Source organism: Lytechinus variegatus, chromosome 1, assembly GCF_018143015.1.
Source record: "Lytechinus variegatus isolate NC3 chromosome 1, Lvar_3.0, whole genome shotgun sequence".
Classification (NCBI taxonomy): domain Eukaryota; kingdom Metazoa; phylum Echinodermata; class Echinoidea; order Temnopleuroida; family Toxopneustidae; genus Lytechinus; species Lytechinus variegatus.
The window spans coordinates 37,618,525-37,642,748 of record NC_054740.1 but is presented as its reverse complement, the minus strand read 5'-3'; the positions used below and the strand labels follow the sequence as shown (position 1 = coordinate 37,642,748).

At 38.8% G+C, this 24,224-nt stretch overlaps 1 protein-coding gene across 1 annotated transcript in view; it reads right to left on the bottom strand.

Moving 5' to 3' along the window:
- The window catches only part of LOC121413253, a 35,481-nt gene that overhangs the window by 8,338 nt on the left and 2,919 nt on the right, over window positions 1–24,224 (bottom strand). The window contains exons 2-11 of the mRNA XM_041606013.1: window positions 16,309–16,437; window positions 12,624–12,815; window positions 11,856–12,056; window positions 10,814–11,197; window positions 8,563–9,629; window positions 7,960–8,119; window positions 4,416–6,595; window positions 2,370–3,742; window positions 1,042–1,282; window positions 533–756 (exon numbers count right to left, since the gene is read on the bottom strand). Of these exons, the coding sequence (XP_041461947.1) occupies window positions 533–756; window positions 1,042–1,282; window positions 2,370–3,742; window positions 4,416–6,595; window positions 7,960–8,119; window positions 8,563–9,629; window positions 10,814–11,197; window positions 11,856–12,056; window positions 12,624–12,815; window positions 16,309–16,437 (6,151 nt within the window). The remainder of the gene's footprint in view (window positions 1–532; window positions 757–1,041; window positions 1,283–2,369; window positions 3,743–4,415; window positions 6,596–7,959; window positions 8,120–8,562; window positions 9,630–10,813; window positions 11,198–11,855; window positions 12,057–12,623; window positions 12,816–16,308; window positions 16,438–24,224) is intronic.

Below are 24,224 nucleotides of genomic sequence, written 5' to 3'. Positions count from 1 at the left end.
TTATAAAAGATGACTCTTAAACATACACACCCAATGCTTTCCTACTCCAAAAAAATTGTTCATGTAGATCAGTACATTTTTTGCAAAATTTCACTAATGTTTTTTCTTGGTTTTACACATCTTTTTGCAAAGTTATGCAATATTCTGATCCCTACCATCAATTACCTCACAACCACATACCTTTCATTCACTCAAGAATCCCTCAACTAATCCTCAGTTTTTCCCAACTTTTTTTACAACCTGGGGCTCAGAAGTTGGTGCACTGTAGCAGAAATGCAACAAGGCTTGCATAAACTGTGCAATTTTGTACTTTTTATGACAGGATGTCGTTACAGTGATTCTGTAATGTGTACTTCAAATTTCATTGATGAATACATGGTATACTGTGGAAACCACTTCACCTTTTCTTCGCCATGGAAACCTTCAAAAGTAACTCAACTAATGCACTCGTTTAGCCAAAATAAGAGCTTCAATAGTGACACCAATAGAGGACCAGTTTACATGGATCGACCTGTGTTTATTATCAACTCACCATCCTCCATGTCATTGATCTCTTCATAGTCCAGCCACTCGTCCACCTCATAGTACCACTTCCTAGAGGTGGTGGCCTTGTTGCCATCCTGCTTCTTGCGGTTCTGCCGGAAGTGCCAGTCAAGATGCTTGCGGTACCGGTCCATCTGAGCAATGACAAAGCGCTGACCACAGGAGGTGCACTGCATCCCACTGGACATGCGCTTGATGATTCCAGGATGTCGTCTGTGAATAGAAAAAGAAAAAAAAAACTATTCATGAAGACACCGCAAGACAACAATGGAAACAGTTGGATGGTCATTTTGATGAATTCTATTATAATCTATTCTGTGATCATCACTACAATTAGAATTATGATAGGCTTGATAAAAAATGTCTACAAATCATCTTGAAAAGACTTGAATGATCTCCTTCCTACATGAAAAACATGTTTGCTATGGTAGTCTAAAGAGTGACATTCCTGTTTTTACTAAAAGTCTGAGGAAATGGATGAAATAAATGAATACTTACACTTTGAGCTCATCAGTTTTGAGTGAAATCTCTGGAATGTCAAAGATGCCATCATCCTCCACATCCTGTGAGTCTTCATCATCTTTCTCTGCCACTGCCTCGTCCTCTTTGGCCTTCTCTACAGGGGCAGCTGCAGGGGTAGCAGTCTGATCAGGAGCGGGGGAGGCTGGTTTCAGCGGCTCCTTCAGGATCCCAGAGGACACCAGCTTGGAGAATAGGGAGGTGATGTCCAGAACAGGAGCTGTTGGGCGATTATTGCAAATAACATCATGAGTATATTACTATGGAATGGTATATAAGATAACATGACTAGACGACTTGCGTGCTACATACATGCCGGCCCTGGCAGCCAGGAAAGAGGAACAAATTACTTCAAACCCCCCCTCCAAAATGGAACATTCTTGAATTTCCTATTCATCACAACACATACATTTTCACAGAAATAAGACATGGGGAGCGTTTCAGGAAAGGAGTCTTATCCGACAGTTACCATAGTAAAAATGCTTTTCAACCAAGGGAAATTGTCAGATCTGACATCTTGTTGGACAAAAAAATGTTGATGAAACGCTCCCAAGGTTAAAATGGCAATTTCCCTTTTAATTCTCAAAAATAGGAACAGTTGGCAGGTATGGTAAGTCACTTCCATTGCCAATTTATCCATTCCATGTATCATAATGGAATAATAATCTATGCTCTCATAAGAACAAAACTCACAAAAGCTATGGTAAAATTCTCAAGGGATCTAATCAAATTGATGTGGGGGGGGGGAGTTCCTCCAGAATTTCACTGTGATTTTCATAGAAATTTGTTTGAGGAGCGTAATCTGCAAAACTTTCAATCTCTAAAAAAGACTTTCATATCAAACCAATTCCATAGTATCACCTTGTTGGCCTACCATGCAAAAACAAATAGTAGTGTAAAATACAAAACAGAAAACATACTTATGATTATGAATTCATACTTTTCAACTTCTTTATTTCAAAAGTTTATTTAAAACAAAATTTCTTTCTTGCTAATTACACCAAATTTTTTTAAAGTCAATAAACTGCATATAAACAGAAACCAAGATAAAATGACTATATTTACTAATTTTTTTTTTTAAATAACGCTCGGGCAACCTTGAGGTAGAAAAAAAAGTGATTCCAAGCAAGTCTAGAGCGAAAGCACATGCACAAAATATTGCTTGTAAATCAAGTGTCCTCCCATTGCAACATATATGCCCCCCAAAAAATTGGCTTGGATTTCACTTGAAATGTGTTGTGTGAATACTGAATAATAAAGTCCCTTTTCCCTTAGAGAATGAGGAGGTTAATCATCAGATGGCATACCTGCAGGTTGAGGTTGTCTGACCATGCCATCACCCGGCATCCCTTGAGGTAAAAATCCTGGGCCACCTGGACCTCCTTGTTGCATCCTAATGGGACCTTGTGAACCAGGCATCATCCCAGGATGCATACCTTGAGACATTTCTTGTGATGGAATTCCTTGTGGCGGCATTCCTGGACGAACTTCTTGCATTGGCATTCCTTGCTGTGGGATCCCTTGGGGAGGCATTCCTTGGGAAGGCGTACCTTGGGGTGGTAGTCCTGGACGCACTCCTTGTGGCAGCATACCCTGTTGTGGCATTCCTGGGCGCACTCCTTGTTGCAGCACACCTTGGGGAGGCATTCCTGGTCGCACTCCCTGTGGTGCCATTCCTGGCCGCACACCTTGCAGTGGCATTCCTGGTTGCATACCTTGTTGGGACATCCCTTGCATGGGCATCCCACGTGGAGGTATGCCTTGGATGGGAACTCCTTGCTGATCAGAATTCGGTGCTGATCCTATTCCTTGAGCTCCTTGTTGCATTCCAGGTGCCATACTGTTTGGTGGCATCCCAGCCATTGACATAGATGGACGTGCTTGCATTCTGGCATAAGGCATGCGCTGAGGAGGAAGAGAACCCTCCGGCATTGGTGCTCTCTCCATTTGTTGAGGTCTCATCATCCTCATCCTCATCACGTTTGGCATTGACTTCATCTGATCAAGCAAATTATTTTGAGCAGCTTGTACAAGATTGTTTGGCACATTGCCCCTCACTCCCATGGTTTGTAAGGCAGATCGAATGAGACTTTGAGCTGGAATCTGTCCTGGTGTTTGTTGCTGGTTTCTCATGTTATTTAGCACTTGCTGGCTAACACTCTGCACAAGCTGCTGGAAATTGCCTAAATTGCCTATATTTGACAAGACGCTACCTGGAAGACTAACAGCGGGTCCACTCATTGGTGGTCTCTGCATATCAGAAGAAACAGGTGGACTATTGGACCTGGGTTGAAACTGATTACCAGGCCCACGCATTGGGCCATCTGGATGCATTCTAGGTCCCATTCCTTGAGATCCAAATCTGGGCATGTCCGAAGGACCTCTTGGTCCATGCATAAATCTTGGTCCATCTGGTCCTATAGGGCGTGGTCCATCTGGTCCTATTGGGCGTGGCCCATCTGGTCCCATGGAGCGTGGTCTATCTGGTCCCATAAGGCGTGGCCCATCTGGTCCCATGGGGCGGGGCATATCTGGTCTTGGTCCCCTGAAAGCTGGACCATTTCTTGGGTTGAAGCCTTCTGCACCACGTGGCAAAACTCCTTCAGGTCTTGGTCCTCTCATTGGAGGGCCCTCTACCTTGAAAGGTAATTTCTCTCGAGGGAATTGAGCATGAGGTTCCCTATTCAAAAGAAGAAATTTAAAAAAATGGCAAATTATTTTTAACTTACAATCATGTACCGGTACACAAAAATATGAACACAAATGAGAAGCTTTTCATCTTTTACACAATGAAAAAAATGAAATGCATTGGTAATTTATCAAAAACAAATTTGTTACTTCATGGTATCACAAATGCTCAAATGTTAAAGACCCCAACCAAGAGCTAAAAGTGAAATTGACAATAGCAAATGAAATCTTCATAACCTATAAGCACAATACAAGTTTTACACATAATCACCACTTGTCCGCCGAGTATTTTGCTTGAGATAACTCATATAAGCATGATTTGAAATAAGCTTATTATTGTACATTCACCAGCCTGGATTATGTGATGTGACTCACTTACACATAATCACCACTTGTCCGCCGAGTATTTTGCTTGAGATAACTCATATAAGCATGATTTGAAATAAGCTTATTATTGTACATTCACCAGCCTGGATTATGTGATGTGACTCTATGTTAGTAGGTCATGATTACATTGTACATAAAAAAGACAATTTTACTGATTTCCTAAACACAAATTCATGTTTTATAACAATTTGCAGAGGAAAATGAACCTGAAAATTATAAGTGATTAAACGTCGCAATTTTACATCGGATTACAGGAAATTCTGAAATGGATAGCTTACCTATCATCATGAGGAACTGGTCGCTTATCTGTGTTCCGTCTTTTATCAGGACCCAAGCAATAGTTAGGCGGATAACGATTTTCAGGTTCTGGAGACCGAGGAGTATCCGCAGGAATGACATCAAGAGGATGATTTTCAAAGCCCTCTTGATCCCTGGGGTGATTGACAGGTACATCTCGCATATGTCCTGGATCTCTACCATCCTCATCTGGTGGAAATTCCCTTTCCTCCATAGGACGTCGTCTGTCATCCATGAAGTCCTGTTGTTCAAACGGACGGGGACCATCACCTTCTCTGAAACGGAAATGATCATCTCTGTCCATGTGGCCCCAGGGTTCCATTGGTGGTTCTTCATCCATCATTGGGGGAGCATCCCGGAATCTGGGATGGCGTCGGTCAAAAGGCGGCACATCATCTTCAAATGGACCCCTCGGGTGCATACCTCGCCTAAACCGCGGATGATGCATTGGGGGACGTCTGGGGTCGTTCGGATCAAAGCCGTCTGGGCCATCATCAAAATGGGGAGCGGAGGCTTCATCTGGGTGCTCCTTTTTCCAAGTCTGCCACTTATTAGATTTACCAGCCCTGCCACCCCGGCCACGTCTTGAACGGGGAGGACCTGGGCCCATAAATGGCTGTTGTTGAAAATCATCGTCCATTGCCCTTTCCTTATCATGAAAAGCCATACCTGGCTCAGGTTCAAAGTCCATTAAAGGTGGAATGTTTTCTACTTGTACAGGCATTGGCTGACGCAAATCTACATCAACAGAGGGTAACTCCATGTCATCGGAAGGCAACCCCATTTCATCAATTTTGTTATCAGCATTGATATTCTCTTTGATTTCTGACTGGGCAGGGAATTTCCTCTCATCAGTGTCACCACTAGTTGTTGTTAACAAAGAATCGGTAGGTGTTTCCTCTTTCCTTCTGTCATCCTTGTCTTTCACTTTATCTTCAGTCAATCCTGTAAGTTCAGATGTTTTTTCTTGTTCATCATCTTTGGCTGGTTTGACATCATTGGCTGGATTTGGCTCCTCATCCTTACCAGCCTGTTTATTTGTTTTCTTGATAACAGGCTTTTGCCTCATATCTACATCTCCTTCTGGCTTTACCCGAACGGCAGCAGCCTCCCATTCAGCTTTTGCTGATGATCGTCGAGGAAGCTTGGTAACATCCTTGGTATCTTTTTTAATGACCTCCGAAGGAGCATTTTCTTGTGTTGACAGCTTGTCTTCAACTACTTCCATTTGCTTGCTTGGTTCTTCTAATGATTTCTCTGTTTGAGCATCATCATCAATTTTACGCTCATCGCTATCTCCAGCCTTCACCCTCTGTCTTTCATCTGTGTCACCGATACCTTCAACATTTTCCTTAACATTATCCTGGAAAGCAGCAGGTAACACTCTGTAATCAACATCCATTTTGCTCTGTCCATCATGACCAGGAGGAGGTTTGCGTAAATCAACATCACCCATCTCTGCAAATTGTTTCAAGTCTCTTTCATCAGTATCCTTAGGAGATACAGGCAGGGGAAGCTTTTCATCAAGAGGACCTCTGTACTGTCGGAAAGTACGTTTCCTCTCATCTACATCCATTCCAGGATTCACACTGCTCTGAGGAACATCCTCTTCTGTTCCTGCTTTCATGATTCTTGACCTGGGATCTTGTAACTGTGGTGGCAACTTTCTGCTTCCTTCATCTATATCAGGATTTGAAGAAAATTTCCTCATCCTAGGATCTTCAAGTAAAGACCGGTGTCTAGGATCTTCCTGGGCAGGAACTTTTGGATTTTGCATGATTCTTGGGTCTCTGTCACTAAATTCCCTACGTTGCAGAGGTGGTCTGGAATCTTTATAAGGAGGGGCATCATGGACATCTGGTGGATCTCTGTGATCAAATTCTTCCCTAGGACGTGGACCATGATAAGGCATTGGACCTCTCTGGGCCCTGGGATCTCGCATCATGCGAGGGTCTCGTGGATCGTGCAAGTCCCGAGGATCTCGAGGATTTCGAGGATCCCTTTGATCACGAGGTCCCCATTCCGGTGGTGGTGGCCGTCTGTTGTGCCTCTCTTCTTCCTCCCGTTTCTGTCGCTGAATGTTGTAGATCTCATTCAGCTCCCTAAGCAGTTGCTGATGCTGCTCATGGGTCAAGGCTCCAGAATTAAGCTGCTTCTCAGCCTGGATATAAAAGAGAAAGACATGCAACACCATTTCAGTAATCAAAAGTAATATTCTATGACACCTACATATTACATGTATTCTTCATGTCACAACTACACTATTTTCTGCATCATCTTTATCAGAAATATAATATCTTCAACATCAATCTCCAAATATTAAGTTTCTTCTGGCAAAGAATTCACTAAGAAAAAGAGATAATTTAGAGAACTGTTCATTTGATGTGCGAGTCATGTAGGTACATGTACACTAGACAAAGAAATTGTAGCCAGCTTCTACCACACAACCTTGAAATTGGAAAGGGAGCCCATAAACACAAAGGCCCGTATTCTGAAGTCGGGTTTAATTTAAACTCAGGTTTAAAGTTGTGGTTTAAGTATGGAAAGCCAAAAGTATCAAAAATTTCATTAAGTTGTATGTTTTCTGTGCTCTTTCCTGATTCATCGATGGTGAAGACAATCATTTATTTATATGTCCTACACAATTATAAATGATTTGAGAGCCAAATCAGCTGAAGTTTGATGTCTCTATAAGCCTACTGTTAGTGATTATGTAACAATTGGCTGTCCATACTTAAACTACAACTTTAAACCCGAGTTAAAGTTAAACCAAACTTCAGAATAAGGGCCAAACACTTCAATGTTCTTCTTTTCTTCATATGAGACAGTGCATTTTTATAGACCCTTTTTATATGAAGATGTATTCTATCTTAACAAAAGACATAAAGTCACCTTGAATCAATCATTTTCTTATTCAAAGAAAAGGATATTGATTCTAGATTAAAAATACACAAGATTATCCAAAGACAAAACAGGTTGTTCCTCATATCAAACATTTTACTAGAGAGTTTTTAAAACAGAAATCAAACATACAAATACATATATCATGACTTCAATGACCCGTTTTCCATTTGTGATTCCCTTGAAAAAAAAGCAGCAAATTTTGAATGCATTGCAATTTACACACGAAAAAGCTATGCCCATCAAGGGTTCATACAAGAAATCTTTAACAGCAACTCGTGCTCCAAACGTCAATCAACTTTTTAAAACTTATCATATCTTTAAATTTTTCCTTTTTTCATCTCTTTCCAAATTTTGAAATAAGAGTTGAAAATAATGGGGGGGGGGGGTGTTTCACAGAGTCAAGTGTGACTTACTTGTAGAGTGGCTCATACATGCAGCTTCTCATTTGCTTGCGAACGCGTCAATGGATTCGTTAGACCATGCTCACGGGATGTGCACTATTACGTTGTCATCAATGCAATTACGCGTTAAATAAAATGTGCATGTCAGCACAAAGCATGAATCTTTATGATACATCGCCCAAGAACAACTAATGAAATGAATAGATTACACTGTTTATACCTGTTCTAACACCTTTGCCAGCCTGCTCATGGACAGTTCCTTGGGTATTTGGATGTCACGATTGGATAGACTCGGTCTCCTGGGTGGTCGAAGACTGGGAGCATAGTCTCGGTTCTCAGTACGCATCCAGCCAGCCGCCCGTTCACGTTCACCTCGGCTTCTAAAAGTGGGAAAGTATAAAAAGCAAATCCCTTATATTTTCATACATGTTCTTACACTCTCCTGTTTTGACTTTTTTAGACATACTGCTATGGAGATGATACTTTTCTTCTGGGAGACTCGAGTCAGGAAAGAGCTCATACTTCCCCTTCCATCAGGTTATTTTAGTGGTGATTGAAAACGCATTAAGAGTTTGTTTGACAAAAATATGAGATAAGCATCTAAGAAACTTGATTGAAGTCACTTATCTGTTGCACTAAGCATGTTTCAAACAATATTCTGATGTTAAAATGGCAATGTTTCACAGAATTGAGCAAAAAAATCAAGGAATTAAAAAAAAAATTCATGAAAGCTATGACTCTGCTTAGATAGATTTCATGAAAGACAAACTAGCACATCAATTTCCTCTCCTCTCCAGCAATCAGCAAAACAAATTTCACTAACCTGACAGCCCGACTACTTCTTTCTCTTTCTCTCTGTCGTTCAGCTTCTTGCTGCTCCTTTTCAATCAGCCTGGCCCTCTTTTTGGGTGGCAGCTGATCCTGCTTGCTATACTTCTTAGAAGGAAATTTATCTTCATCTGTAGATCTGTCTGGAGATGGAGATTTTCTCTTTTCCTTATTTTCTGGCTTATTCTCCTTGCTATCCTTTCTCTTGCTGTCTGAAGACTTTCCTCCTCTCCTGTCTCGCTCTCTCCTATCGCCAGACCTAGGAGAGCTGGGTCCAGAGCGAGGAGATCGAGACCGCGAGCGTGACCTAGAGTGAGAATCGGAGTGGGAAGGGGAACCTGAAGCAGACCTGGTGCGAGATCTGTGGGATTCTGATCTCATCCTTTCCTCCTTGTCGCTATTTGTTGTTTTACGATAATTTCTGGATGACGATCGAAGGCCTCTTTTAGCTGTGTCCCTTTCTGCAGCTTTATCTCCTTCCGACTTTCCTTTCCTCCCTACATCCTCCTTGCTGTTCTTTCCAGTTTTACTTTCCTCCTTTGTTTTAGTTTCCTCCTTTGTTTTACTCTTTCCTGACAGATCTAAATGGTCAAGTTTGACCCCTGGCTTCATTGCTGTCTTCCCTTTTGCAACAGATTTCTTGCTGGGACTACTGCCTTTGGAGACTTTCTTGGAAAAATCTGCAGGGGCATTAGTAGGAGTCTCCTTGACTGATGCAGGAGGTGCAGGTGTCACAGACGCTGCAGAACTTGCCACATCTGACACAGTTGGCTGGGTTCCCTTAGCAGATGCAGAGTTGGGAGGTGCACCACTCATCAACTTGGAGGCAGCTGCTGATACTCCAGTATCGAGTCCCATGCTTGCTGAAGTTTGGTTGGCTAAGTTGGCTATTTCTTCTTGTTGAAGAAGGTGTTTCTTCTGCTGAAGAAGGAGAAGTTGTTCCTGTTGCTGCCTCTGCTGTTGCTGCTGTTCAAATGCCTGACGAAGCCTTGGATCTCTGGCTAGTCTTGGATCACGTGGATTTATGGTGTTCCGTGAAGCTTGTGACTGAACAAGACCCGTCTGAAAATCAAGATTCATTGACAAATTCACATTAATTTCCAATAATAGATAAATACAGGTCTCATTTACTTCTTTTCTTTACTAGTGATTGAATCCCTTTTCATATTTTTTAAAGAAATCCTAACTCCCTAGTACATCTAAGACCAAGATACAAAAATCAAAATCCCAAACGTAAAAGTCTATCTTTACTTTTGGTATACCCCCCCCCCCACAAAGTGAAGGTCACTATTCCATTTCATTACAAAATTATAGATATGCATGTACCCCAGAAAGGTTGTGGTGTGAAGTAGGCCTATATAAACTAAAAAGATGTTTCATTGGACAGATTTACCAAATTCACATCATATTTCAATTCAATTGGGTGTCTGATACAAAAATATCTGCATATTTTTCAAAAGCACATTTTCATTTTGTTAATACGAAACAACTTCTCAAGCATGGAATGGGCTCAAAATTTCAGGACATACCTGTAACAGTAGCATAGTTTTCTAATATCCAATTACTAAATACATGCATGTAAAGGGAATGAGAACGGGCGCTAGATTTAAATTTACACCTAACTGCCAGTAAAATGACTATTGTATTTTAATTGGTAGAAAATGCACTCAAAGATGACTATACTTAACGTTCGATGATAGTTGGGTATACTATAGTCCACATTACTGACCTTTTTAGAAAGCTAAAGACATGCTTTGATAGCAATGCCATTTCAGACCTGCCAACCTCTGGGAATGAAAAATTGTCTTCTGTGATAAAAAAGGTGTATTTTCCTCCCCAAAAGTGTATTTAGAATAAAATGCATGGTGCACTTGCTCATCGCGGCGCTCAAGCTGCATGCAAGCTAAAATGCGCACTGCCCCTTGCAAGATGAAAAAAATAAAATAAATTTAACATGTGTTAATTTCACCCTGGTTTTAACAAAATGATTGAAACAAAAAACAAGTGATCTATAATTACATTGATTTGATAAGTGAAGACATATAGAGATGATTTTTTTTTTTTTAACAAAAACGTACTGCTGTATTTTGGTTGCAAAAACGTACTGGTTGGTAGGTCTGCATTTGTATTGAGCTTAGGGAATTCTATTTTCTAAACTCAAATTTAATAGGATTCCCTCAATAAGATGCGAACAATGTCTTTGGCAATGATTGATTCAGAATCAGGACAGAAGCATATCTACTCACATTAGGTAGGTTAGAAACAGTAGCAGGAGCTTGAGAAGCCTGAGAGATAGTCGGCATCAATGGAGTGGGGGCCTGAGTTGTTGAATGAACACCAGGAGCAATGCTGGTTAATGGTGGAGCAGCACCTAGGAGGCCTTGAGGACCCAGAGGGGGCTTCAGTGCAGCTGGAGCCTCACCCAGGAGGCCCATGCCTCCGACAAGGGATGCAGGCGTCGGAGCAGTTACCGTTTGCTGTAAAAGTGGTGTGATTACAGGAGTGGCAGGAACTGCTGGCGTTGGTACAACACTGGGTGGTGCAGTCGGAGCTTGACCTGTCACGGCCATTTTGGACATTTGCGCTTGTTGCTCTGCGAGGGCTTGGTTTTTGGCGGCCAGTTCTCTTGCCTGAGTCATAAAAGTAAAACAATATTGATACATGATGATTAGACGAGTAAAACAATCTTGCACCAATATATTGCTCAAGTTTTTGGTCCATGATTTCGGGGAGTCCACAGTCACAGAAAGAATGCATGATTTGGTTCATGACAATAGGCCTATCAACTTATTATTCAAGATCATGCATTTTTCTTCAATTGGAACCCAGTAACAAGGTATTCCCTTCACCTGTTTGTAATGAATAACAAAATACTTGGAATCTAGTATACATTAGCTCTTGCTATGTCTGGCAAAGTATCTGGTTGTCAAAAATAACCCTTGTTTGAATACTGTGCATTTTGTGAACAGGTCTGTTGCTATACATGTTACTAACGAAGCATCTTACAATATGCTGGTGAGAAATATCTGTACAGAAAATATTTGCTTTTTACTAGGCAAATTGAAAGAATAGGGAAATAATATTTAAAGAGAGAAAACAGAGGAAAGAGAAAATCACAAGAAACAAAAACTTGTTGGAGATAACAACTGGCAAAGCAGGTATACAACTTTTTGCAGCAGGATAAGAATAATTTTTAATTAGTGAATGATTTGACAACTGGCACTTCATAAAAGTGCAGTCTACGTAAACCCAGGTTTCACTAAACCATGCTATTCATCAGACATTCACCTGCGACTCCAATCTTGCTTTTGTTTGCTCTAACTCGAGTTCTAGACGTTGCTGCTGGATCTGAAGGAGTTCCTGCTGTTTGGAGATCAAGCTCTGCCGCATCTCCTGCTCCAGACGATCCTTATCAGACAGTTCGCTGGTCACCACGGTGGGTGTGGCCTGAACAGCTGTAGGGGTTGCCGTAGATTCCATAGGGGCAGGCTGATGGTGCAAGGATAAAATGGGAAGATGAAATTAGCAAAGGGACGTCCTGAAAGAAACCTAGGCAAGATCTTGTCAAATAAGAGTTCATGTGACTGATTCAAATTCACCTAAACTATAGCAAAATTAGGTAGCCACAATTTGTTTTCCATAAGTATGTTGGCCTATCCTTGTCAAATGAAAAAGGGCGACAATGGTTCATAGGCAAATTGATGACACGTCCATCACACATCGTCTCTCAAGTCCATAACACAGAGACATCACACCTACCATATCTATCATTTAACATTATACATGTACAACACAAGTTACACTTATACAGTGCATTCCATTAATATTTCAATGCACTTTGCAATGCATTGAATATGGAATTATCCTGAGACCTTGACGAAATTTGTGTTGATACAACCCCCCCCCGTTCCTATTTTGTCCTCAAACAGGAGGTTCTTTGATGCAGGATGTCTTGATAAACTCTGGATTGATACACCACCCTGCCCCCCCCCCCTTCATGCTCCCATCTCAAACTCTCGCATTTACATTGAATATGAAGTTCTTTTGGATACAAACCTTCTTGATGAACTTCGGGTTGATGTGGATAGATGGAGCTGGAGCAGCAGGAGCAGAAGAGGCGGCCATGATGGGCCAGGCGGGGTCGATCTTCTGAACACGAACATCAAGGGCATGGAGGATCCCACTTGCAAAGTACTGATTCCATGTTGATCGCAACTTGAAGAGAGATGCTCTGGTCTTCTCATTGACCTGAAGGAGATACAACATCACCAACTTTTAAAACATCTTATAAGAAAATGAATCAGTGGGGTTACAAAAATGCTTTTTTTCCTTTTTTTTTTAAAGAAAATGAAGTTCATTGGATAGTATTGGGGATTGTCTTCATCAAAATATGAATTTCTTGAAGAGCACAAAAATCCCTCATCATCCTCGAAATGAAGAATACCATCACCGCTATGATAATAAAATTTTTGGTCTATGCTGTAGGCAAGAGAGCTTTCAGAAAGATCTCATCATGTCCATCAACAATGTGTTTCGATGTCTATCAAAAGAGTGATGTTTCCATATATATTAATCATAAGTACTATGATCATGAACCATCATGGAACCAGTCCCGATATCACACTCTGTCCAAACCTCTTCATTCCCCAAAGGGCGGCAGCTACCAATTTATCCAGTTTGGCTGCTTTTTTTTATTGTAATTTTTAGCTGGGAGCTGGAAATATGCATAACTCCAATACTTCTTTTTAAACACTGCTTTTTAAACACTGAAATAGAAATGCGGCTAACTCATCTCAATCCTGTGTCATGTGAATATTCTATTCTCTTTTTTTTTTTAAATCCACTAGATGTGGCCTATATAACATTTAGTCTTTGAAACAAAAATGGCGAATAAGTCACCTTCTTTCTTCATTCCTAAACCTTGAAACAGGCTGGCTTAAAAATCTTTCAGTATTTTTCTTCTCTTCACCATGAAAGAACTTCTGCTCCTCCTTGAAATAGCCTGTTCTACCAAGTGATTCAAATTTATGGATGTTTCTTTCCCAGGAACTTGAACAAGGTATTTCTTCAACCTGTTAGTAATCCTCCAACTGCATATAAAGTCTAGTTGGAATCCAGTGCATACCGGTTCCTTAATTTTTATGTCTGGTAAGCAGTTGGCTACCAGTTGGTCAAAACCTTTCGGGGGGGGGGGGCATTTCTTCTTGGCATTCCACCTTACCTCAAATGGAAAGATAAAAAATCAGATTTATTCAAGTTTTCATGACATCAGTTATCATGCGAACTAAGACATGACCACCCCCCCCCCTCCTTTATTTCACAAAAGGAATTATACCTCAACAAATGAAAATAAGAGTGTTTTTTTTTTTTTTTTAACTTGATGCACTCGTTTTTTCCTTCGAAATACATATCATGCTGGTTAAGATGAACAACAGGGCACCTGTCCCTTCCCTTTGCCCCCCACCCCATGGCTAGGCCTTGTGACTTAAAAAAAATTATATTAAAAGGGGGAGGGCAAATGAACCTGTATGGGTAACAAAAGGGGATTATGGAAAAAAAAAGCTCCTTTAGAAATATATACGTTCGATTTTCGAAACAAATCCATCCCTCAAGTACATTGAACATCCTCAAAATTATCACAAAGCTGGACACAGCAACTCAATGGGTGCATTGATTTACCCACTGTGAATATGCTACATGTAACTCTTCCATATCCGAATGACCCTCCATTACATAATTATACAGCCCAGCATATTGTTTTTATATAACCCATCAGATGCTGTGGAACGGTTATCAGAGTGGGGGGAGGGGTGACCATGCAAAACATCACAATCGTATGGTTATTTTTATGTTTTTGTACATGGTTTTGGAATAAGCACCCCCAGCCCCTGACCTGAATTTTTACCCATATATCTTTATCTGAAGATGAAAAGAATTTATAGTTATAGAGCAGATTTATTTAGGAGCAGTTTTAAAATGAAAAGTAATTTCTAACTGAACTAGCAGCTTCCTGAAGGTGAAAAAAATATGTATATATATCAATGCGCTAACATGGCTACCATAAAACCTACTGCATGATGAAATTAATTATCTATACTTTTAAAGTGCCAACATATACGTCCAAACCAGGGGAATCCAGATATCGGACCAAATGCCTGATGCATTTATCCAGATCACTATCTTCTTGCCTTGAATACCGGTAACTCTGCCCAAGTCGACCTTCCACAAGACAAATAATTGCCCACAACCAAGCAATTTTCTAGAACAGATTATGCAAAGGCTGCGTATATACTCCCTTTTAGTTGAATTTATACCTAGTCGATTTCTGTGTTTCCTAAAGATTCAACTTTGACAGTTATACTTGTACCACGTCATGATAATTTAATAAAACAATGGGGTCTTGTCTCACCATCACTTGGGTTGACTGCCATTTCATCTAACGCCCAGTTTTTATCTCGAATTTGTCAACTTACATTTTTTGCAAAATGTCAAATGAATATTAGCAGTTCATCTAATCACAAAGACTAAGTGGTTTCAAACCAAATGGTCAGTAGACAAAACCGGTTGTAGACAAACTCGGATTAGCGCAGACCATGTGGTATGAGACCAAGTGGAAAGTAGACACAGTGGGTGTAGACCTGGGCCCCATCTTACCCTAGAGTAGCAATTGATCGGATCAACCACAACTATGGAAGGCCAGCAACTCCAACATCTAAAATGCCTGTTTGTTCAAAATATTTTCCAGATATCATCATATGCCATTTATTCACACATCTACTGTTTTCTTGAAAATTTAGTATGCTGCTCTTTGTTTACAAAGGACATTAGCCAATTTCCTGAAGAAAAAATTGACATTGATGGATTTCCATACAGTCGAGGCTGATCGGTTAAATTGCAACTCTTTTGCAAGACGGGGGCCCCAGGCCTGCAAGCATGCAGACTGGCTTCCTGTATCTGGGATCGATGTACACCAACCAGTAAAGACAGGATGTACTGGACAAGCATTGGCAACCTTTCTCCAGGAGGTGCCAGCCTTCAACAGCATCTTGCAATGGAACCCTTTTTCCCATTCCACTTACCATCCAGGCACCAAGCTACTCAAACATGGTAATCATCAAGAGTATTGACTGGGAGACTAAAGACTGGATCATTGAACTGGCACTTTTGATGGAATTAAGAAACATTACCGTAGTTGATGACAAGGATGCTCTGAGCCAGGCCCGGATCCAGGGGAGTTAATTGGGTCAAGGCATGTGTGTGCTGTAATATGAGTTTTTACTTTGTCATCATAGGAAAAATGTGACCAGTGGTCCGTTGCAGAAAGAGTTGCGTTTAAACGCAAGTAAAAAAATATGCAAGTCAAAAAATCAATCGCAAGTCCCAAATGCGCGCTGTTGATTGGTTGAAAATCAAGTTGCGCATGAGTTTTTGCGTTGCGATTGATTGCAACTCTTTCTGCAACGGGCCCCAGAACCAGAACTTCTGCATCGATTCAAAACTTGCCCCATAAGGTGCGCACTGCAACACCAATGGGTAGGGCGCACTGATCTTTGCTCGCCCATTATGGAAAGCGCCTCTCCTCATTTTGATTAGAAAATTTGGGGGGGGGGGGAGGGATCCCCTTTCTGTGCCTCCTTGCTTCCCAGAGCCCGGATCCGTCCCTGCTCAAAGCAGCTCGCGCGTATCATCCATTGCGCCTGTAGAATGAAGTACAGGGTGTTTTCTCCTTCATAAAACTCACCTTGGCAAACACCCCACAAAAGTTGTTTGTTAGATTCCTGGCAAAGAGTTGTTGGTACGGTCCTTTCTTCACATTCTTGACAATGGAATCCATCAGGTACAATATAGGTAACTTCTCATTGGAAGGGGCCTGAACAGAAATAAAGAGAAGTCTGAAAATAAAATTAGCTGTCCATTTAATTTGAATGATTGCATTTTTTTCCTGATTTTGTTTTTGTCTCAGATACTATGTAATTGAAGCATTCTCAAAAACACCACTCCAGAATTAGAATATCTCTATTTAATGTCATTTGAAATCCTGTGTGAAAGAAATCCAACTAGACCTGGGCCCAACAAAAAAAAAAGCTTTGTAATTGATTTTCAGAGTAATTAGCTTGATAATGATGAGCAATCAATCATGAAAATCAATTGTATCATAACTTGCTCGTGTGGTTTTCATGGGGCGTACGATTTGAAAAAGATGTGAATATCGAAATAAGGGGGCAAATTCAGCCATTTTTTGACATTTTCATTGTTTCAAATTGTTTGCAAGTCCTGTGAAAACTGCACTTATGCCTTGTGTTATGGGGCCCCTTTTTCTGCCAACATGTAAAGTGTTAAGATGATGTGTTGAACTGCCAACATGAACTTTGTGGTGAGTTTGTGGGAAATATAATAATGGTACATAAGATCACCTCTTTCACCTCATGCTAGAAAATCATCTCTCTCTTCCCTTGCCGTTTCCATCACAACTACACATTTCCTTCGCAAATACTATAAAATCAACATTATGATTCACTTCTCTTCTTGAGCATTCCTACTTCCTCTCCACTTTCAGGACTGGACACTCTTTCAACCCCTCATCAAAAATGCAATAAAATCTTCCAAAGTTTAATATTCTTGTGACCCTCTATAGTCTTTCTCATAGCTTGACAAAGCTCAACAAAATTTTGTGTACCAAAGCCCACAGGATATAAGCTCGCAAATATGAATTGCTTAGGCATGAGACATTTCCCTACCAGCATGTAAAATGTTCGAAAAGTGCTCGTTCAGATATGCAGCAACTCATGACACCACAATCTGTTGACATTGTGAAATAATTGTGAGGTCATGAATTTTATGCACTACTTGAGCAATTAGTTTTTTTTGTACATGTACATTTAATAAATGTGTGTGAACACTACAATAGGGGTTTGTTGAACTTTATGACGTCATGTTTGAACAGGGCTTTAAGTCAAGCTTCTTTTGACACACTTTCTCCGAACTTCTCTCTCTGCAGTCTGTAGATATTATGGGAAGAAATGACAAAACTCTCCCTCTCTACACTGGCCATCATATTAATCAAACTCTCATCTTTTCATTATCAAATGCAATAAACAATAAAAGCTGGATTAAGTACAGTACATGACTCATAACTATACAATGTCAGAATCATATCAATGACTTCCGTACAAAATTATCAAAATGAGGACTTCATTGAAATATATACAAGTACATGTACTTGGCACAAAAATAGGCTCACTTTTTTGCCAGAAAATGTAATTTTCGAGGAACTTGATAAATAAGACTGCCATATGGTGTGTCAATCAATGGTTAGCACTGAAATATGGGGCCCAGTCAGGCATGTTAACACGGCCGGCTGCTCGGATAAGATTACACATATAATTTCAATCCCAATGGATTCTACAGTACATGTACATGTGGTGTATGTATGGTGAGTGTGCAAGTATGAAAAATGCACCATATGGAACATTTTGGCATATAAAGGGATTGTTTTCTCCAAAATAAATTGTACACTGTAAATGTAGTTCTCTAAGGGAACAAGTCTTACTTGTATGTTGTAATATTGTTGAATTCAATGATAAAATCAATTATAGATAGCCTCAAGCTAAAAAAAAAAACAAGACTTCCTACTTTAAATATTGACATATCACTTGATTTCTTAAATCCACTTGTAAATGCAAATTAAAAGCTGTCCTTGACTATTCATAATTTAAACGCTTGACTATTCATAATTTAAACGATTAACTTCCTTCCAGCATAACTAGATTATTGAATACAGGAAATAGACATATCCCAATCCACAAAAGAAAATCAGCACCAGTATACCAAAACATGTCCAAGTGCACATTTGGAACTTCAAGGGTTACTCCTGGCTAAAAAAAAAAAAGATTTGAACAAATTAAGAAACATCAAACAAAAACACTGAAAATTTGATCAAAGTCGGGCAAGAAAAAACAAAGTTATGGCATTCTAAAGATTAGCATTTTTCTGGTGAAACAGTTTTAGGCATTACTTCATAAATATTCAATGAGCAAAATGATGTCACATCCCCACTTGTTCTTTTGTCTTATTGAATGAAATTGGGTTTATTCAAATATTTTCCTTAAAGAACCAAAAATATTGGAACAACAACTGATTAAGTGCATTAGACATTCATTGCTGCAACTTAATTCATTACAATGGAGACAAAACATTCAAACATGTATGAAAAAATGAAACAATTATGATTTCATGTAATATTTCAAGAAAAAGAAAAGTGGGATGCGACATCATTGGTCCATTTAAAGAATATTTATGATGTGCATGTGCAAACTTCACTATTTGTTAGCAGATCTTGATGAAATATTCAGCATTTTGCTCTGTGAATTTTACTCTTTTTATTTAGATATAAATTTGTTCAGCCCAGGGCATCCCTCTAATTACTCATATTTACATGAATTCATAGTTTCACCCAATACTGCTAAATACTTTCTGTGTGTAAAATCAGTAATGTTACTTAAAACATTAGTTAAAGTCATGAACTCTGTGGGAAATATCCTTCATTCATTATAACTCATTGAAGCCAAGACAAATTTTCCTTCATGCTTAATTCCATACAATGGGTATTCATGTCCCAATATGGATCGTTTACAGTGAACCTACACGTATCTTAAAAAATAAAAATTATCCCCTTCAAAATAAACAAAGTGATGATATTGTCCTAAATATCTGACTACAGGTGTACATAAAATACACATATCATTACACATCATAAATAATCCCATCAACTAACCAGGCATCTCACTGTACATGGAGAACTTCAATCATAATATACCGGTTTTTACTAGCATTTGACCTAAACCGTTCCTTGTTTGCAATCTTATCCAGTGTATGGAAATATTGTCTGTTGTATGGTTGCCATTCAGTTTTGTGATCGTTGCCAAGATACAGAAGGCCTGAACAATACCATAATGCCTGGCAAGATTTCAAAGCAGATATCATCATTTAAAGGTCACACTAAAGAAAACTGTACATGTGGGGGTATATTAAGTGATATTGCACTTATATGTACATGTATATTTGATTGACTTTATTACAGTGAAAATTCATATTTTCCACCTAGTATCCACTTAATTGGATGTTTAATATTGGAAAATATAGGATTATTTTGTAGTTTCTTATACTTATTCAATTGGCTGTTCACTATTGGAAATTTATATAGGATTATTTTGCAGAATTAATTTGCCTTCTTTAAGCATGTTAAAGTGCAAAAAATTAAAGGCTTAAGAAACTATGCTCTTTCTTAATTAGTAACTTTCATATTTTCTCAACAATTAAGCAATCTTTGCCATCGCATGAAACATGGTCATTATGCAGAAAAAATATAAACCTACATATTGTCACTGTACTTTCAATGTTGTACTGTACATGTAGAAAATGAATTTCATGAAAAAAAAAATCAATGTGCCAATCCTGATATTTTTGCTGACTGAATGATACAAATACAGAATACATGTCCTTGAAATGTGGATGCCATGACAACCTCATCAAACACTTCAGTACAATAAAAAAAAATCCCCTTCCTTCACCCAACATCCGCTCATTATGAAGAATTCATGGCTGCAATGGAAAATTAACTATCCTGGTATAAAAACATACATGTACCGTAAACACTATCAATATGCTAATGCCACCACAACCATATGACACGCTAGATCTCCCAACATTATGTATTCCTCAAAATTACACCATATGGCTTTGTTTTAAAGGACCTCAAGATTTTAACACTTAAAAATGTACTTTCTTTGTTGCATTCTGATGACCGTGTCATCCTCTCACAATTTGACCCTTTTTATTATCAACAAACTATGAAAATTCTAGTTAGATTTTTTTTCAATTTCTGTTGAACATGAATTATGTGTTATTTCACTAAGTACAAAAGAAAAAAAAATAAATTTCAAGAAAATTGTGATTTTGTGATTTTGTCATTGACGTTAAAATTAGAGGCAAGTTATGAGAAGATAAAATAGTCTCTTTCAACATATTCATGCCAAGACTAAAAAGTTGATAATTTTTTCCTCAATCTCCTCAAAATTGTTCTACATTGCATATAAGCTGACATGTTAATTCCCCTACCAAAAGAAATTTGTTGTTCAGAAATATGAAGAAAAAAAAATCAAAAAAAAAATTTGCTCATCTCCAACTTGAGCTCGTTTGCTTTGCAGGAATGCGCAAAGACCAGCCTTGTCCAAACCCTTGAGTTGTTGAGAAGTTTCATCCTGCGTGTTTGGGGATGGACTTGTATCCACGATTTTCTGCATGCTAAGATTTACAGATGGTGTCCTTATTCCAAATGTGTCACTCTGAAGGTGCAAAATCCATCAAATACTGGCACGTCAAATGGGAAAGTGTCCTCATTAATGTCTTTTCTTTTTTTTTGTCATTCTCCATCAAAGAAAAGAACAAATCAGGGAGTATCCTGGCCTTGAGCGCTGAAAATGAATCCCTTTCCAGCAAATGGTCTCCATAGCACGTTGAATGAACAATATGTTGAATATCACATTAAGTTTTCTCTATTGAGCAATGTGTTATAAAAAGTTTTATTAATTTACACCAATCATTTCATCCAATAGAAATTTCTCTCTAAATACTGATGTATGCAAAACAAAGGAATACATGTAGGTGGCCCGTGGGGCTGATAAAATGTTCAAAGTAAGAGTTTTAACTGCTCTTTGATCATTCAAGTTTGAAATTGTCTTTTTTCCCCCTTTTTTTACTTAGCATTTCATGAGCATATTTTGGTAGTACATGATGAAAAATCTCCAGTCCTCTACACTGTACACACACCAAATTTGACATGTATAGGTTGACTCATGGTGGCCCAAGGTACGATATAACCATTGACAACACGAATTAGCTCTGCTGGAACGGATGAAAATTTTCCAGGTTTGTAACTATTATGAGCCACGCCAATTTACATTGATTTCAGTTTGCTTAGTACATATGGCAATTTTAAAGTCACACCTCAGACCCATATGACCCAATAGAAATCAGATTCCCACCGAATAATGGGCTGTAGTTATTTCTATCATATCCAGCAAAACAGTTTCCAAATGCGAAAATGAAATTAAAAAAAATGTTATGCCATATACCAGCTGTCAAATCGCTTTAATTTTTAAGCAATTTCAAGAGCTATAAATTACGATGGGAACATAAAATTGGATGAAACTGTAATTTCACTGTGGCTCTGGTACATGCATGCAGCTAATCCCAATTATCAGTATTTTTTTTTTCAATCCAATCCTTCAGATGCTCCAATATTTACTGAATCACATTTGATGTATACTTTGAATCTATTTACTTAAATTAACTCCCTCAAACAAATATCACTGTGAACTAAACAGATGCATTCTAAGCTGCCGATTGCCTTCTTGGTCAGTAGCACTGTGGATTCATAATGCACAAAGGTTTTAGTGTTCATTTAATATGTGTACCAAATGATATTGTGATGAGATATAGTACATGAAGTACCAACTGTTACACAACATGCACCATACAGATAAAAGGGATTTCTTTTTAAGGGGGGGGGGTGCGGCAGTTGTTCTGAAACAAAAAAAAGTTGGGAGAAAAAAAATTCTGCACTGCTCAACACTATCAACCAGGGGAGCTTTTCATCAACATTTTCATCTAAAATCTTTGATTTTGATTGGCTGAGGCACTCAGTTCCTATGGTAACTGTCAGATAAAACATCCCAACAAGTCCTTTCATGAAACACTTCCCAGGAGCTCACAACTGCCAGTTTCACCTTGCCCTTTTGGGGCGCTGTCCATTGCAAATCCACAGTACTAAGAATAACTAAAAACATTAGCTGGTGTTTATCACCAACAAATTGAAAACTAAATATAAAAAGGTACATGAAAAAAAAATCATCTGCAAACGAGGTATAGCATTTCTCAATTATTCCAAGAAATGGTACAATATAGTAGGCTTACATTTTAAGAAATGAAAAATCAAACAGAATTAAAACTGCAAAAACATACATGTGCAAGTGCAACATAAATGAAAACATACACTGTATACCAAAAGAATATATGAATGAGTATGAAACAAAGTCAATCAAAGAATATCGAGACCAATACAATGTATCCGAACTTAGAAATAACTGACGCTCAAATCCTTATCACTCTCTACATGTATCTCTCTCCAATCGGCACATACTCAGAATTCTCACCAAAAATTCTCTTTCACTGAAAAGCCAATATTTTCATGCTATTTAATCAATAAGTAAAAAAGTAAATCTGGATATACATGAATTTAAGGTAACTCAATTATTACTGGACAGTGTATTTTAGATGTGCAAAAATGCATGCACTTTCTCAACAAGAATTTACTGAATTGGCAATGGTTTTAAGGAGTTTACATCAATGACACTACATACATTGATCTAAACAAAGGTAACATGGAAATATCAGACTTTTTACTTTAACTTTCATCTTTTGAGAACTCTCTCTCCCTTTACCCAATACCTCACAAACTGACACAATTCCATTGATTCCAATCCGCTTGCTTTCTCATGTTATTGCCATTGTGTGATTAGAACATCTGTTACACAAAATGAACTGATTACTCACAGCAAAATGCACTGCATGATCTGCGGCCCATTTGCAGAAAGACTTGCATTTTGACTAGTTAAAACACAACCTAACAATTGAGCGCGAGTCCCGAATACACACGCTTGGTAGGTTAAAAAACAAGTCACAAGTGAATTTTGGTAAACTGAAACAAATCTGTTTGAAACCATTTAAACCATGGCATTGGGTTTTTCTTTTCGAGTAATGTCAGTCAACCCACATTGCAGAGACCAGTATGTAATGCAGTGCATTTTAAAACCTTGGCAAAAGAATTAAGCTACATGTACGACATATAAATAAGCGATAAACAGATATATACAGCTACGCAAAAAAAAGGGATATGTAGGCAGTCAAAGAATGACAGATGTTGACGGCTACAATCAATACAGGATCAAAGAATCAAGACTGCAGGACAGTTCGGGCACTGGGACATCATGACAAGATCCTTCTTTCAGTACCAGCCCAGTCAGGCAACTTCAAGAACAAATCTCCTTCCAAGACATCGTTCTGCATGCATTTGGGGTATTCCAGTCTGATGATGTGATACATCTTGATACCATTTAGGATCAAGAACAAGAATATAGAACTAATTTCCGGTCAAACATTCTCGGACGAGCTGCTTTAATCTTTTAAAATCATACAACTAGCTTTTCGAGCAGCCACTCATAAACTTGCTTACACGAGTACAGTAAAAACTTGGGAATTTTGCATTTGTCCATGATGCACTTGACTTCAACCTGCGCTGTACACCTGTAAAAGCAAATATCATGAGACAGCAAAAATGAGCAACTCCTCACCATTTGTTCAATTATTGCAAGATTCCACTGTACTCAAGTAAGCACCTGCATACATTGGGCAATTCCATGATTAATGTTGCATAATAAGCAAATACGATATCTTCTGAATGCTGATACAGCCAATTTCATTTACAACTGTTTTAACAACTTCAACCCCATATACTTTGACCTAAATTTGAGAAAGAGCAAAAATGTTTTGGCAGAAAACAAATTGATCATAGATTTGCCCATTACCATAAGCCACTCA